Source organism: Dermochelys coriacea, chromosome 23 (genome assembly GCF_009764565.3).
Source record: "Dermochelys coriacea isolate rDerCor1 chromosome 23, rDerCor1.pri.v4, whole genome shotgun sequence".
Classification (NCBI taxonomy): domain Eukaryota; kingdom Metazoa; phylum Chordata; order Testudines; family Dermochelyidae; genus Dermochelys; species Dermochelys coriacea.
In genome coordinates this window covers 2,207,583-2,221,850 of record NC_050090.1, presented here as the reverse complement: position 1 = coordinate 2,221,850, position 14,268 = coordinate 2,207,583, and the positions used below count along the sequence as shown (strand labels likewise).

At 54.7% G+C, this 14,268-nt stretch overlaps 1 protein-coding gene across 2 annotated transcripts in view; it reads right to left on the bottom strand.

The window, feature by feature from the left end:
* SLC8A2 (solute carrier family 8 member A2) overlaps positions 1-13,577 on the bottom strand; it is an 83,815-nt gene extending 70,238 nt beyond the window's left edge. The window contains exon 1 of one of the 2 annotated variants that reach the window (XM_043501405.1): positions 13,152-13,577. In XM_043501405.1, the coding sequence (XP_043357340.1) occupies positions 13,152-13,275 (124 nt within the window). In that variant the 5' untranslated portion in view covers positions 13,276-13,577. Of the gene's footprint in view, positions 1-8,470; positions 8,616-13,151 lie in introns of those variants that run through there. The other variant, XM_038382262.2, reaches the window with a different exon arrangement.
* Positions 13,578-14,268: the final 691 nt, after the last annotated feature.

Below are 14,268 nucleotides of genomic sequence, written 5' to 3'. Positions count from 1 at the left end.
CCCTGGGCTGGAGACTTGTCCACTGAGCTGGGTAAATTGCTCCAATGGGTAATTCCCCTCCTTGTTAAAAACGGACACCTTTCCCGTCTGAATTTGTCTAGCTTCGCACCTATACGTATACAATGATGACTGGTAACAGCTAATTTAGACCCCAAGAGAGAGATCTTGGAGTCACTGTGGATAGTTCTCTGAAAACATCCACTCAATGTGCAGCGGCAGTCGAAAAAGCGAACAGAATGTTGGGATTAAGAAAGGGACAGATAATAGGACAGAAAATATTATATCGCCTCTATATAAATCCATGGTATGCCCACAGCTTGAACGCTGCGTGAGGATGTGGTCACCCCATCTCAAAAAAGATAGATTGGAATTGGAAAAGGTTCAGAAAAGGACTACAAAAATGACTGGCGGTATGGAATGGCTTCCATATGAGGAGAGATTAATAAAACTGGGACTTGTCAGCTTGGAAAAGAGACTGCTAAGAGGGGATATGATTGAGGTCTATAAAATCACGACTGGTGTGGAGAAAGTAAAGACGGAAATGTTATTTACTCCTCCTCATAACACAAGAACTAGGGGTCACCCAATGAAAACAACAGGCAGCAGGTTTAAAACAAACCAAAGGAAGTATTTTTTCACACAATGCACAGTCATGATGTGGAACTCCTTGCCAGAGGATGTTGTGAAGGCCAAGACTATAACAAGGTTAAAAAAAGAACTAGGTAAGTTCATGGATGGCTATTAGCCAGGATGGGCAGGGAGGGTGTCCCTAGCCTCTGTTTGCCAGAAGCTGGGAATGGGCGATGGGATGGATCACTTGGCGATTCCCTGTTCTGTTCATTCCCTCTGGGGCACCTGGCATTGGCCACTGTCGGAAGACAGGATACTGGGCTGAATGGACCTTTGGTCTGACCCAGTAGGGCCATTCTTATGTTTTTCAACTTCCGGCCACTGGGACCTGTGAGATCGAAGAGGCCGTGATCAAATCTTGACAGGCCTGAGTTCAAGACACCTGCTTCCTGGGTCACCCTGGCCGGGTCTCTTCCCTGCCTCAGAAGGGGTTGGAAGGATAAATATGGTAATGGTTGGGGGCTACTCAGATCCTGGGGGAATATGGGCCATTGAAGTACCTTTGATTAGTGGGGAACAGCTCCCTGGGGGTATGCTCTATTCTGAAATGAAAGTGATTTGATTCTGGAATAATTACTCCCATCACAAAGCTCTGATGGAATTGCGTTCAGAATGGAGTGTCCACAGGGAGGAGTTATTCTGGATTAGCATTGCAGCTCAATTTCCCCTGTGTAGACAAGCCACATGTGTTTAAAGTCTGACACCCCAAAGTCACCATTCAATCTGTTGGGAAACCCCGGCCATTCAATCTGTTTTAGAGCTAGGCAAACTGAAGTACAGAGTGAGTGGAGTGACCGGCCAAGGTCACATGTGGCAAAGGCAGGACGAAAACCCAGATCTCTTGGGGCCCAGGGTCTTAACAGCAAAGTTGTGCTTTTTTATTCCTGGACATTTCAAAACAACAGCAAGTGGGAGGGAGGAAGGGAAGGTGCGCTCCCGGGTTCCTGCAGCGATTTATTGTAGGAGCTACATTTTTCATGCACTTTGCAGAGGATAGAGGAAACACTTCTCCCTGACAGCTGTTCCTCCCTCGAGCCTGTGGGGAGTGCAAATGGACATCAATTGATGCTCCACGGAGGCCGAGCGACCTAATGGTCAGAGCAAGGGACCTACTTCTTAATTGTCTTGCGCCTTGTGCAGCCATTTACCTGGGGGCAAAACGCTCCCAGAGGAACTGGTCGTTTCGGCTCCGCACTCTGCACTGGCTCAGGGCAATGCAGACTCAGGGCCCAGAGGTTGGGTGCTGTTCTGGACTCTTGGAGGGAGTCACTTATAGCAGAGGACCAGGAATCAAAGCCCCTTGGTACCATTCTGGCTACGAGAGGTAGTGAGGTCTAGTGGTTAGAGGAGGGGACTCCTGGGTTTTAGGATCAGGTCTGGGAGTGCTGTCTAGGAGTGGGAGCAAGGGAGGGTTTGGGGAGACAGGACTCCTGGGTTCTGTTTGTATCTCTGCCATGGCAAATAGCTTGCCAGCTCTGGGAGGCTGGGTGGCCATGCGGTTAGAACAAGAGGGGCACTAGGAGTCAGGACTCCTGGGTTTCAGCTCCAGAACTGGGAGCTGAGTGCTGTCTAGGAGTTAGAGCAAGAGAGGGTTTGGGGTGATATCCCCACTTCAGTAACGAAATAAGCACCTTTCCAAGCCCAGGCACTCTGAAAATCAGTCAGCGCTCAGTCTGTTATTCAGGCTCCCGTAAACTGTTCCTCAGCATCCTCCAAGGAGAGAGCGCTTGCTGCCCCCTTGACTAGCTCTGCTTGGGCTCAAAAGCCGTCAGATCACAGGTGGATCCTTTAGTTCATCCTGATCAGGGCATGACTGCTGTGACCGTCAGGGTGGAAGGCTAATTTGGAGCTCAGTCTCCCGCTGCAGCCTGCGGTTAGTTTTGGGGGAGCAGGCGTGGGATGCAGGGCGGGGCAAAGGGTTAGGCAGGGAAACCTTTAAGCCCATTTCGATTGGACAGCTGGGTGCCAAGCCAGGGCCACATGTCAAGTCCTTTCCCCAAGGGCCTAATCCTAGGGGATTTGCTCCGGGCAAACGCTCTTGGTCTTTGGTGGGAATTCGACCTGTGTGAGGCCACCAGGCCGGCACCGGATGGACCTGACAGCATTTCTCCAAGCACCAAGGTCTAGTCTATAAGGGACAACTCCACCCTGGGTAGGGACTGAGCTAGATGGGACTTAATGGGGCTAAATTCCATGACGGGTGGCGGGGGTAAATGAAAGCCAAATTTGGCCCTGGGCGTCGGCTGCTTCGCCCTTCCCTGGTGGGTTTCAAGATGCGCGTGGGCAAAGCAGGGCGGGATCCTCTCCTGCTGGAGGTCTGATGGGCCACAGGCTGCATGGGCATGGGGGGGAGCCTCGCTTAGAGCCGAGGGAGTACTATTGTACCACAGCAGCCTCTGTTGAAAAGAGGCTGGCTGAAGTGCTAACCTAGGTTTGATTAAAAAGGAAAATAGGGGAGGAACCGGGATTAACGCAAAAAAGCCAGATGCACTAGATACAACCGGGGCCGGGGCCTGGAAGCGTGAGGGACAGCGGCTGCTCCGACCTACGCCTGCCACCCCTTCCCCCTGCCCCCCTGCTCGCTTGGGTTACTGGGCTGGCTGCCGGGGTAACTGGGTGATATTCTCTGGCCTGTGCAATGCAGGTCAGCCTGGATGATCCAGTGGTCCTGGCTGGCTTCATAAGCTACGTAGCCCGCTGGGAGCTGTTCTGCACCTTGTAGAATTATCGGCACCAGCCCACTTGGGACAGGAGCAACCGGGTTTCACCCCTGCTGCACCCCAGTCTGAGGGGCTGTGCAGCGCGGACTGGGGGGAATCAGGGCCCCCGGCGAGTGCTGTCACTGATAGAAGCAGGAAAGGAAGTGGAGGAGAATTCCCATGCTCAGGGAGGAGGGGAATACGGGGAGGCAAAGCTAACTCTGAGATGTGGGGATGGGTCGTCGGCAAGGGGGACTGCACCCCCCACCACCGGATCTCAAAGCACGAGAGGCTGAGCTGAAAGAGCCAGCTCCCACCGCTCCACGGCAGGGGGTGCAGAGTCCCACTACTGCAATTTACTAGCATCCAGTGGACACAGGTGAGGAAGTATTTTGATCTTGACAGTGCCTCTTTAAAACCATGCTTCTGCAGCATAGGACTGCCTCGCTGGGTGCCCAATTACCACCGGACCCCAGGGCTCGAGGCTACTGTAATATAACTAATGAGGGCCCATATAATGACCGGTCAGTACAGGAGCCTTTCCCTACAGCCCTTGGCACAGTCCTGTTTTATGAAGGTTAAGAGGCGACTTATGCCAGGCTGTAAGTACCTAGACAGGAAACAGAGATGTGATAACCGAGGGCTCTTCCGTCTAGCAGGGAAGAATCCAATGGCTGGAAGTTGAAACTAGCTGAATTCAGACTGGAACTAAGGTGCAAATGGTTAGCAGTGAGGGTACGTAAGCAGTGGAACAACCTACCAAAGGCTGAGGCAGAATCCACTTCTCCCTCACAAGGCTGATTAAATCAAGACAGGCTGATTTTCTAACAGATCTGCTCTGGTTCAAACAGGAATTAATGCTAGGAAGTCGTCAGGCCTGTGTTATATCTAGGCCCGGCAGAATTCCATTTTCATTTTTTTTGTAATTTTGGCAGAGAATACAGATGTTTATTTCTAAACATTTTTCTGTTTTTATCAATTTAAATTTTCACAGTTACAGGAAACTATCTGGGGGGGAAGTCAGACAATTATTTAATGGCACTAGATGTGGAGATTCAAAAAGTAAAAGGCTTTATAACTGTTAAAACACAAATTGTCAAAAGTAAATCTCCTTTTGTCAAACCCAAATAAGTTTTCAAGCAGCATTTTTCTTCCTTTGCCTCTCCGTACATTTCTATTATTATGGATGGAAATATTTGTCCTCAGTTTGTGTGGATACAGTGAAATCTACACTTACTGACACCAATAAAAAAATCTAATTTTCCAAGACCAGTGATATAGGAGGTTAGACTAGATGATCCCAGTGGTCACTCTGGCCTGAGATAAATCTCTCAGAGCATGGGGTTTCCACCCCCACTGGAAGAGACTTTCTCTGACACCCGCTCTACATATTCCCTGTAATGCAGCCATCATCCCTAAGGCTGGCATCTCAGCTAAAATGCTCTGGCAGAGTAGGACTTGCCCACACGCAGACAGCGACAGGGCTAGCTATTCCAGAGTAGCCCTCCCTGTGGATGGCCTAGTCCGGATTCATTCATGCGCTTCCAAAGCGGACCGGGCAATCTCCTTGAACAGAGCGTCCACTCGGGGGAGCTATTGCAGAAGGGCCTATTTCACAAGGGCTATTCCAGTTGGTTTCACCCTGTAAACAAAACCTTGCCACTGAGAATCAGGTCCCTCACAACACACTCGAATTATGAACATTGAGCTCCTTTAATTCCCTGCCCTAGCCCCTTAATCACCCTGGGCTCTGTCCTCCTAGCACCCCAATTTGTCTCCAGCATGTGTAGGCCAGCGAGGAGCCCACAAGTGAGCAGGGTATTACAGGGGGCAGTTACCCCAGAGAAGGGGCCAATGCCTCTGCACCTGCAAATTGCATTGGTCTTTATCACACACACAGATCAAATCCATGGCTCAATGTCCCATCGTGAGTAAAAAGCACAGGTCCAAACCCCGACACTGTCTGTTCTGCCACAGAGGACTCCCAGGGTGTCACAGAGAAGCCAGCAGATGGATTTCACCCAGCATCGGCATCAGATTCCTTTCCTGGTTCCGCTAACTCAGGATAACACTGTCCCCCAACACAGAGCAAGCCAGATGCCAATCAGCAAAACAGGCTCTGGTGGGACCCCAGGATTTTGAAGTGGCTGATGAAATGTTAGGTGCCGATTAAATCAAAGTGTGAAAATGTTGCAAGGAACTGGCTGTGAGCGCAAGTCGCACATATTACAGTGCATTACCATGCCCATGAACCCAGGTCAGTATGTTACACACACGCACACATGAATCCAGTTCTTTATAATACGCACACATCCATAAACCCAGTTCATCATGGTATTATATTGTGTACGTGTAGATTTACGTGCATGCACACCACTGCTCTCTACCGGACAGAAGCAGGGCAGCTTGGAGGTGCACCATAACCCCCATGCTGCTAACAACACCCCGCACTAGTCTCCTTGAGCTCAGGTGGTCGGGCCGTGGCTTTTAGAGCTGAAGTATGAGTGCCCTGTTCCTGCTGGCACTGGGTCTTTCACACAGGCCGTGGCATGTCAGAGGCCACAGATTTGCTACCCTACTTTGGGGGCACGGCAGGAAGAGGGTGGGTTATTTGATTTCTTCTGAAAACAGCTCAAATCACTAGATGTAATTGCACAAAAAAGGCTCCCACTGTCTAAAAACACATCTGCCCTGATTCCAGCTGAACAGATCCACACGCACTACGTTGAGTGGCGAAGGCTTGTTGGCTGGGGGGGCTGTCGAGAGGAGTTTCCCACAATCTTCACCTCAAGGGATCAAATGCATCACTGGTGTAATCCCACAGGTGTCAGTGGGGGCCAGATCCCCAGCTGGCATAAAGTGGCATCGCTCCCTCGCCAACAATGGATCCATTGGACCCTATCTGTGGCTCTAACCCATGATGTTACTCAGCTGTTGCTCTATTGAGGTCAATGGGGCCAGATCCCCAGCGGGTGTAAATCAGTGCCATGCCACTGAAGTCAACCCAGCTGAGCCAATTTACCCCATGATTTGGTCCAATCATGGTCTAAAACCCTAAGCCCCTACATGAGCAAAAAAGACCTTTAGCTGTCACCACTGAGTGACAGGTACAGGGGTGTCCCTCCTACGCATTTCCAGCTCCCTCCTTTCCGGTCTCCAGGGCGTGGGAAAAAGCTGGCCTCTCTTCCCAAGCTTCAGAGGAGAAGAGGAATACGCTTCTGTTTCAATTCCGGGCGACTCTCTTTGCTAAGCTGGGTACTATTTTTTATCTAGCGACGTGGATGTACTTACAGTGAGAGTCAAGCCCATTTAAAATAAATACACAGGCTCAGGCCCGGCTCATTCCTCCTAGGTGTGCTGCCACCTCCAGTAGCACCCGCCAGCCCCAGCCGAGATCAGGGCCCCGTCATGCCAGGTGCTGTACAGATGGAGCGAGAGAAAGAGCTCCCAGGCTAGCCAGCACACCATGGAAGAGACAGCCTTGAAAATGGGATTTCAGGCTGATCCTGCCGTGTTATCAAAGGAGAATCTTGCCCAAGTCCCACAGACTCCAGGATAATGTTTGGAGACAACGTAACTGTATTCTTAATTCAGGTTGAAGGTGGCTTCCTAAGGTAAAACCCAGTTTTCAGGCAGCCTAACTTCTACCATGCTGTGAAATGTTACCGCTCTCTATCTTCTCACCGTGTAAATGATACGCACGGGGCCAGATCCTCCGCTGGTGCAAAGCAGCACAGTTGTGCTGGTTTCAATGGCATGATGCTGACTTACATCGGCCGGGGGATCTGGCCCCACTGACTCCAGTGGGGTGACACCAAGTTACACCCGCTGGGGATCTGACACGATTGACTCTAATGGAGTCAGATCCTTTTCACACCAGCTGGGGACCTGGCCCCACTGACTCCAGTGGAGTGATGCTGACTGACACCAGCTGCAGATCTGGTCCCACAGACTCCGTGGCGTGACACCAATTTACACCTGCTGGGAGCTAGCCAGCAGCAAATAATTTAAAGTTATTTCACCTGCTGGGCTCTCCCAGTGCATCTTGGTTTCTATTTTTTGGAGTGTAACCACTGGAGGGTCAGGTCTGCTGCCTTCCACACACTGTCAGCACTTTAATCATCATCCTATTTATTACGACATGAATTTCTAAAGCGTGCTTCGCTGCAGAGGCAAGGAAAGCCATCTGATCTCTTCGGCTATGTTTTCAGAGCTAAATCCCTCTCCGGCCCAATTCAGCCCAGCCACCACCGAAATGGACGGCACCACTTTACACCAGCTGAGGATTTGGCCCTTGCCATTTCTAAAGCGCGTTTCACTGCCTGGGAAATAAAGCCGCTTCTGGCAGAACACCCGTCCCCATAAATAATGGGCACACTGCATGTCTGCCACGCCGCTCCGTCCCATTCAAATCACCCCTGTTCCAAATACAGGAACCCCTTCTCTGGGGCAGCAACATTCACTTTCCAATCAAACGTGGGCGCTAGCATCCCTCTGGCGAATGCAACAAGAAGACCGATGGACCACTGGCATTGGGTGGCCCCTTTCGGAGCAGGGCACAGACTGGACATGGAGCAGGCGGGTAAAGGCACCAGGTGGATCCAGTAGCAGGGGAAGACAATGGAAGTTTGCAGGGGAATTTTTAAAAATTGATTCTGATTATTAAATGGTCGGGAGGAGCCCTGGCAGGCTCCATCCCAAGCCGGGGGAGGGTGGTGGGGGGATTGTTTTCTGCCGAGGCATCGGTTGCAAATCGAACACTGCACAAGCCGGGGGGGAGGGGAGGTTCTCAGGTGGCATCAGCTCCCTTTGTGCCAGCTATAAAATCCGTGTGTCCCCCCCCCCCCGGGGACTGTAAGGAAAAACCCACCGAATAGGGGAGAGTGGGGGGGGGCAGCAGGTGGGAAAAGGAGCTGAGATGCCAAGGTAACAGAGAGACAGGGTCACGCAAGTGATTTGCTAGTGGAAAATCCAGCACCAGACACACACAGGGCAGCTGCCCCCCCAGCCCGCTCCCCCCCCATACACACCCTGCTCCCAGAGCCTCCAGCAAAGAAGCCAGAGGGAAAACCTGCAAGCACCATCCAGTCACCAGCACCCGCCCCCCACACCATGAGTCCAAGCTGCCCCCCCCCGCATACCTGGGGATCTGCTCCTCTCTCCTCCCCACCTCGAGCCTGGGGCTGACCGCGAGCTCCGAAGGCACCAAGTTACTTCTCCATGATCGCCGCCTGGCAGGGCTGGGGCTGCGTGCGGGAGGGGCGGGGGGGCCGCTCCAGCTGCCGGCTCGCTCCGAGACGCGCCCCCCCAGCCCCCGCCCTTGCAGCCGGCCGGAGCCCGCCCAGTTTGGGGGGCGGAGCGCAGGGCGGGTCCTGGGGAAAAAGGGTGGACGGGGCGAGCTTGGACAGAGGCTGGGCGGCCAGCACCCAGAGGCGGGGGGGCGATGCCAAGCACCCAGGGCGGGGCTCCCAGTCCCAGAGAAAGGGGATCTTGGCAGAGAGGGGGAGCGGAGCTCCGGAGAATTCAGCACCTCACAGTGCAGGACAGCTCCCCCCCCACCACACCAGTGCAGGACAGCTCCCCCCCCCACACACACATAGTGCAGGACAGCTCCCCCCCACACACACACCCCACCAGTGCAGGACAACTTCCTCCCCCCACACACACACAGTGCAGGACAGCTCCCCCCCCACCACACCAGTGCAGGACAGCTCCCCCCCCCACACACACCCCACCAGTGCAGAACAGCTTCCCCCCACACACACACATAGTGCAGGACAGCTCCCCCCCACACACACACCCCACCAGTGCAGGACAACTTCCTCCCCCCACACACACACAGTGCAGGACAGCTCCCCCCCACCACACCAGTGCAGGACAGCTTCCCCCCCCCACACACACACACCCCATCAGTGCAGGACAGCTCCCCCCCCACACACACACCCCATCAGTGCAGAACAGCTCCCCCCCACACACACACACCCCATCAGTGCAGAACAGCTTCCCCCCACACACACATAGTGCAGGACAACTTCCTCCCCCCCACACACACAGTGCAGGACAGCTCCCCCCCACCACACCAGTGCAGGACAGCTCCCCCCCCACACACACACCCCACCAGTGCAGGACAGCTCCCCCCCCCACACACACCCCACCAGTGCAGGACAGCTCCCCCCCCCCACACACACCCCACCAGTGCAGGACAGCTCCCCCCACACACACACACCCCATCAGTGCAGAACAGCTTCCCCCCCCACACACACATAGTGCAGGACAGCTCCCCCCCACACACACCCCACCAGTGCAGGACAACTTCCTCCCCCCACACACACACAGTGCAGGACAGCTCCCCCCCCCACACACACACCCCACCAGTGCAGGACAGCTCCCCCCACACACACACACAGTGCAGGACAGCTCCCCCCCCCACACACACCCCACCAGTGCAGGACAACTTCCTCCCCCCACACACACACAGTGCAGGACAGCTCCCCCCCACACACACACACCCCACCAGTGCAGGACAGCTCCCCCCCCACACACACACAGTGCAGGACAGCTCCCCCCCACACACCCCACCAGTGCAGGACAGCTTCCCCCCCCCACCACACCAGTGCAGGACAGCTCTCCCCACAACACACCCCACCAGTGCAGGACAGCTCCCCCCCACACACCCCACCAGTGCAGGACAGCTCCCCCCCACCACACCAGTGCAGGACAGCTCTCCCCACAACACACCCCACCAGTGCAGGACAGCTTCCCCCCCACACCCCACCAGTGCAGGACAGCTCCCCCCCCCACACACACCCCATCAGTGCAGAACAGCTTCCCCCCCACACACACATAGTGCAGGACAGCTCCCCCCCACACACACACCCCACCAGTGCAGGACAACTTCCTCCCCCCCCCACACACACAGTGCAGGACAGCTCCCCCCCCCCACACACACCCCATCAGTGCAGGACAGCTCCCCCCCACACACACACCCCATCAGTGCAGAACAGCTTCCCCCCCCACACACATAGTGCAGGACAGCTCCCCCCCACACACACACCCCACCAGTGCAGGACAACTTCCTCCCCCCCACACACACAGTGCAGGACAGCTCCCCCCCCACACACACACCCCACCAGTGCAGGACAACTTCCTCCCCCCCACACACACAGTGCAGGACAGCTCCCCCCCACACACACACCCCACCAGTGCAGGACAGCTCCCCCCCACACACACACACACAGTGCAGGACAGCTCCCCCCCACACACCCCACCAGTGCAGGACAGCTTCCCCCCCCACACACACACACAGTGCAGGACAGCTCCCTCCCCCCACACACACCCCACCGGTGCAGGACAGCTTCCCCCCCACACACATACCCCACCGGTGCAGGACAGCTCCCCCCCCACACACACACAGTGCAGGACAGCTCCCCCCCACGCCCCCCACCAGTGCAGTACAGCTCCCCCCCCAACACACACACAGTGCAGGACAGCTTTCCCCCCCACACACACACACACACAGTGCAGGACAGCTCCCCCCCCATACACACACCCCACCAGTGCAGAACAGCTCCCCCCCCACACACACCCCACCAGTGCAGGACAGCTCCCCCCCCCACACACACACCCCACCAGTGCAGGACAGCTCCCCCCCACACACACACACCCCACCAGTGCAGGACAGCTCCCCCACACACACACACCCCCCACCAGTGCAGGACAGCTTCCCCCCCCACACACACACAGTGCAGGACAGCTCCCTCCCCCCACACACACCCCACTGGTGCAGGACAGCTTCCCCCCCACACACATACCCCACCAGTGCAGTACAGCCCCCCCCCAACACACACACAGTGCAGGACAGCTTCCCCCCCCCACACACACACACAGTGCAGAACAGCTCCCCCCCACACCCCCCAGCAGTGCAGTACAGCTCCCCCACACACACAGTGCAGGACAGCTTCCCCCCCCCACACACACACAGTGCAGTACAGCTCTCCCCCCCCCCCCACACACAGTGCAGTACAGCTCCCACACACACACACACACCCCACCAGTGCAGGACAGCTTCCACACACACACACACACACACACACACACACACACACACACACAGAGTGCAGGACAGCTTCCCCCCCCCACATACACAGTGTAGGACAGCTGCCAGCTCCCCTCCCCACACACACACTGCAGTACAGCTCCCAGCTCCCCCCTCCCCCCAGTGCAGGACAGATCCCAGCACCCGAGCTCCAAGGCACCCAGCGAACCACACCTTCCCCTGCAGCTGGGGACACTTCTCATTCAAGTTTGCCAGCTTCCCTAGCCGGGCCATGAGGGCAGGAGAGAAACCCAGCTCCCTGCTCCCCTGGCAGCACCCCGGCTCTAACTCCACTGAGGCAAGGCTCTGCATTCAAAGCAAAGACCCATCCACCCTAAGACAAGCCTGGGGCACATAACAGAAAGGGGGAGGGGACTAGTTCATGCATTTGCCCTTTGTGTGGCTACCTCCAAACCCAGTAGGCATATTACAGTAGCACCCAGAGGCTCCTGCTGAGATCAGGGCCCCACAGGGCCTGGTGCTGCAAACAGGTGGCATGAGAGACAGCCCATCTCGAGGAACTCACAGTGTAAAGAGATAAAAGGAAACTGAGGTACAGAGCAGGAAAGTGACATGCCCATGCCAGGAGTAGAACCCAGGTCTCCCAGTCTAGTGCTCTACCCACTAGGCCACACTACCTATAACTGGAGCCCTACACACATTATTTAGGGCCAGGATGGTCCAAGGCGCCTAGGGACCAAAGGAGGGACATTTCCAAAGGGGTCGCCACCTTCCCCTCTCTACATTTGCTTTAATATCTGTTGCCTTGTCTCCACCCGCACCCTGCCTCTGACCACCAGCTTTGCTGCAGCTCTCTCCAGCGGGCAAAGGAAGCAGGCTGGGGGGAGAAAAAAAAGCAGAGAATCTCTAGAGGTTGTTGGGGGGAAATGCTCCAAACCCCCCGCCCCACACACACACACACACACACACTTCCTTTGGTTTCCTGGCCACACAACAATCCCCCTCATGAATATGCAAAGTGCCCAGAGTTTATTGGTTCCAGGCACCGCATGTGTCAAGCGGCGGAGCAAGGGGAAGAAAGCCAGAGCCAATTGGCTCCATGCAAACTGCATATTGATTATGCTCCATGAAACCTAATACTGAGAAGGGCGATTAAAATGAAACCTGTCCATTTAAAAGACAAAATCCTCTTGAGTACTGGGGTCCATGCAGGAAAGTGTAAGGGGACAAATCTCTTTAAAAGAACAGGTCCATTTCCATGTGACTGAATGAAACCAGCTGGGAGAGAAATTCCATTTAAACACCACCCTGCCTGATTTATTTTTAGCACGGCTTTCTATACCAGGCAATGGTGCAGGAAGTTAGCAAGATGCCTATGGAGAGAGGAAATTAAGATCTTTCGCCAATTACTAAAGGCTGTTGCCTTTTGTTTTTCAGGTGCACTGCAGAACTCGGATTAAAATATACAAACTCTTCCAACTTGGCTGCTGAGGTGAGAACATGAAGAGGGGAGAAAAAGCAAGAGAATTCAGTGCTAGTAAGAGTCACTGACTGAGAGCAACTCACACACTGCTGATAATTATCATTCACCTCATTCTAACGAGGGCCAGGCCGCATTGTGCCAGCTGCTGTATGAGACACAGTCCTTGGCCTATGAAACTCTCAGTCTAGCTAGATGAGACTATCCCAGGGGAGAAGAAAGGAAGGGTGATTTATCCCATTTCACAGATGGGGAAACTGAGGCACAGAGCGGCTAAATGACTTACCCAAGCTCACACAGGGAGTCCACTGCAGGACAGGAACTGGTCCCAAATCTCCTGAGTCCCAATCCAGGGCTAAGCAGAGGGACAGCCCAGAGAGAGAGAAATAACCCTGGCCTTTCTCTGGCATGATACAGACCTCACAGTGCTTTTAGTGACTCCATCCCCTGCTCTGCATTTATTGGTGGCTCCCAAACTTTGTCCCCAAGACCCCTGCTGGGTCACAAGAACAGCTGGCCATGCCCGTGGGACTAGTCCACCCTCCGTCTGGCTAGCGGGCGCTGAAGAGCATTCAAAGCAGTGTTACATTTAATAAACTCTCCCCAGGCATTACTGTTCCCCAGCAATGTACGTCTGCAAATGGGGGCAGGGGGATCTAAAATGAAAGAGGAAGAAGGTGCAAGGGGTGGAATGAAAAAAAACCCCACCTCCACCCCGCTTGCAGCCCCCATTCGATGGAAGAGTCTAGAGGACACTGACTCCAGGGGGGGCGTGCAGAACATTTTCAAAAATCCATCCTGTGTGTTCAAAGACTTACCCCAGCCTCAAGCCATATGCTACAGAAAGCTGCTGCCAGGTCCCAGCAGCTGGCCAAGGGAGGCCGCGCTGGAACTCAAGCTGGTTTGTCTGTAGTTAGCAGCTGGCTGCTCACTAAAGAGTTTGGGCCCCATTTCAAGAGCCTGACGATCCGCTGATTCACATCCACTAACCCATCGCTGGGGACTGGAGCAGAAGGCAGCCACCAAAGCCCCAGCATTTGTATATTTCATCATTTGTGTTCTGCAGCACAGGGAGCCTCGGCGAGCACCAGACGCACACCTGGGAGAAGACGGTCTCTGCCCCAAACGGCTTCCATTGTAAGGCAGGCGAAGCCTGAGAAAAGGAAAGCCAGGCACCGAGATGGGACGTGGGCACCATCAGCAAAGGCAAAGAACAAAACCAGATTTTCCAATCCAGCATTCAGCCTGCTCTGGTCTGCACCAGAATTCATCCTGATGTTAAAGCAATACTCACTCTCTCTCTCTCTCTCTCCTACACACTCCCCCTGCCATCCCATCCCCTCTCTGCCCCCACACCTACCTACCATCCCATCACACCCCACCAGCTGCCATCCCACCACAGG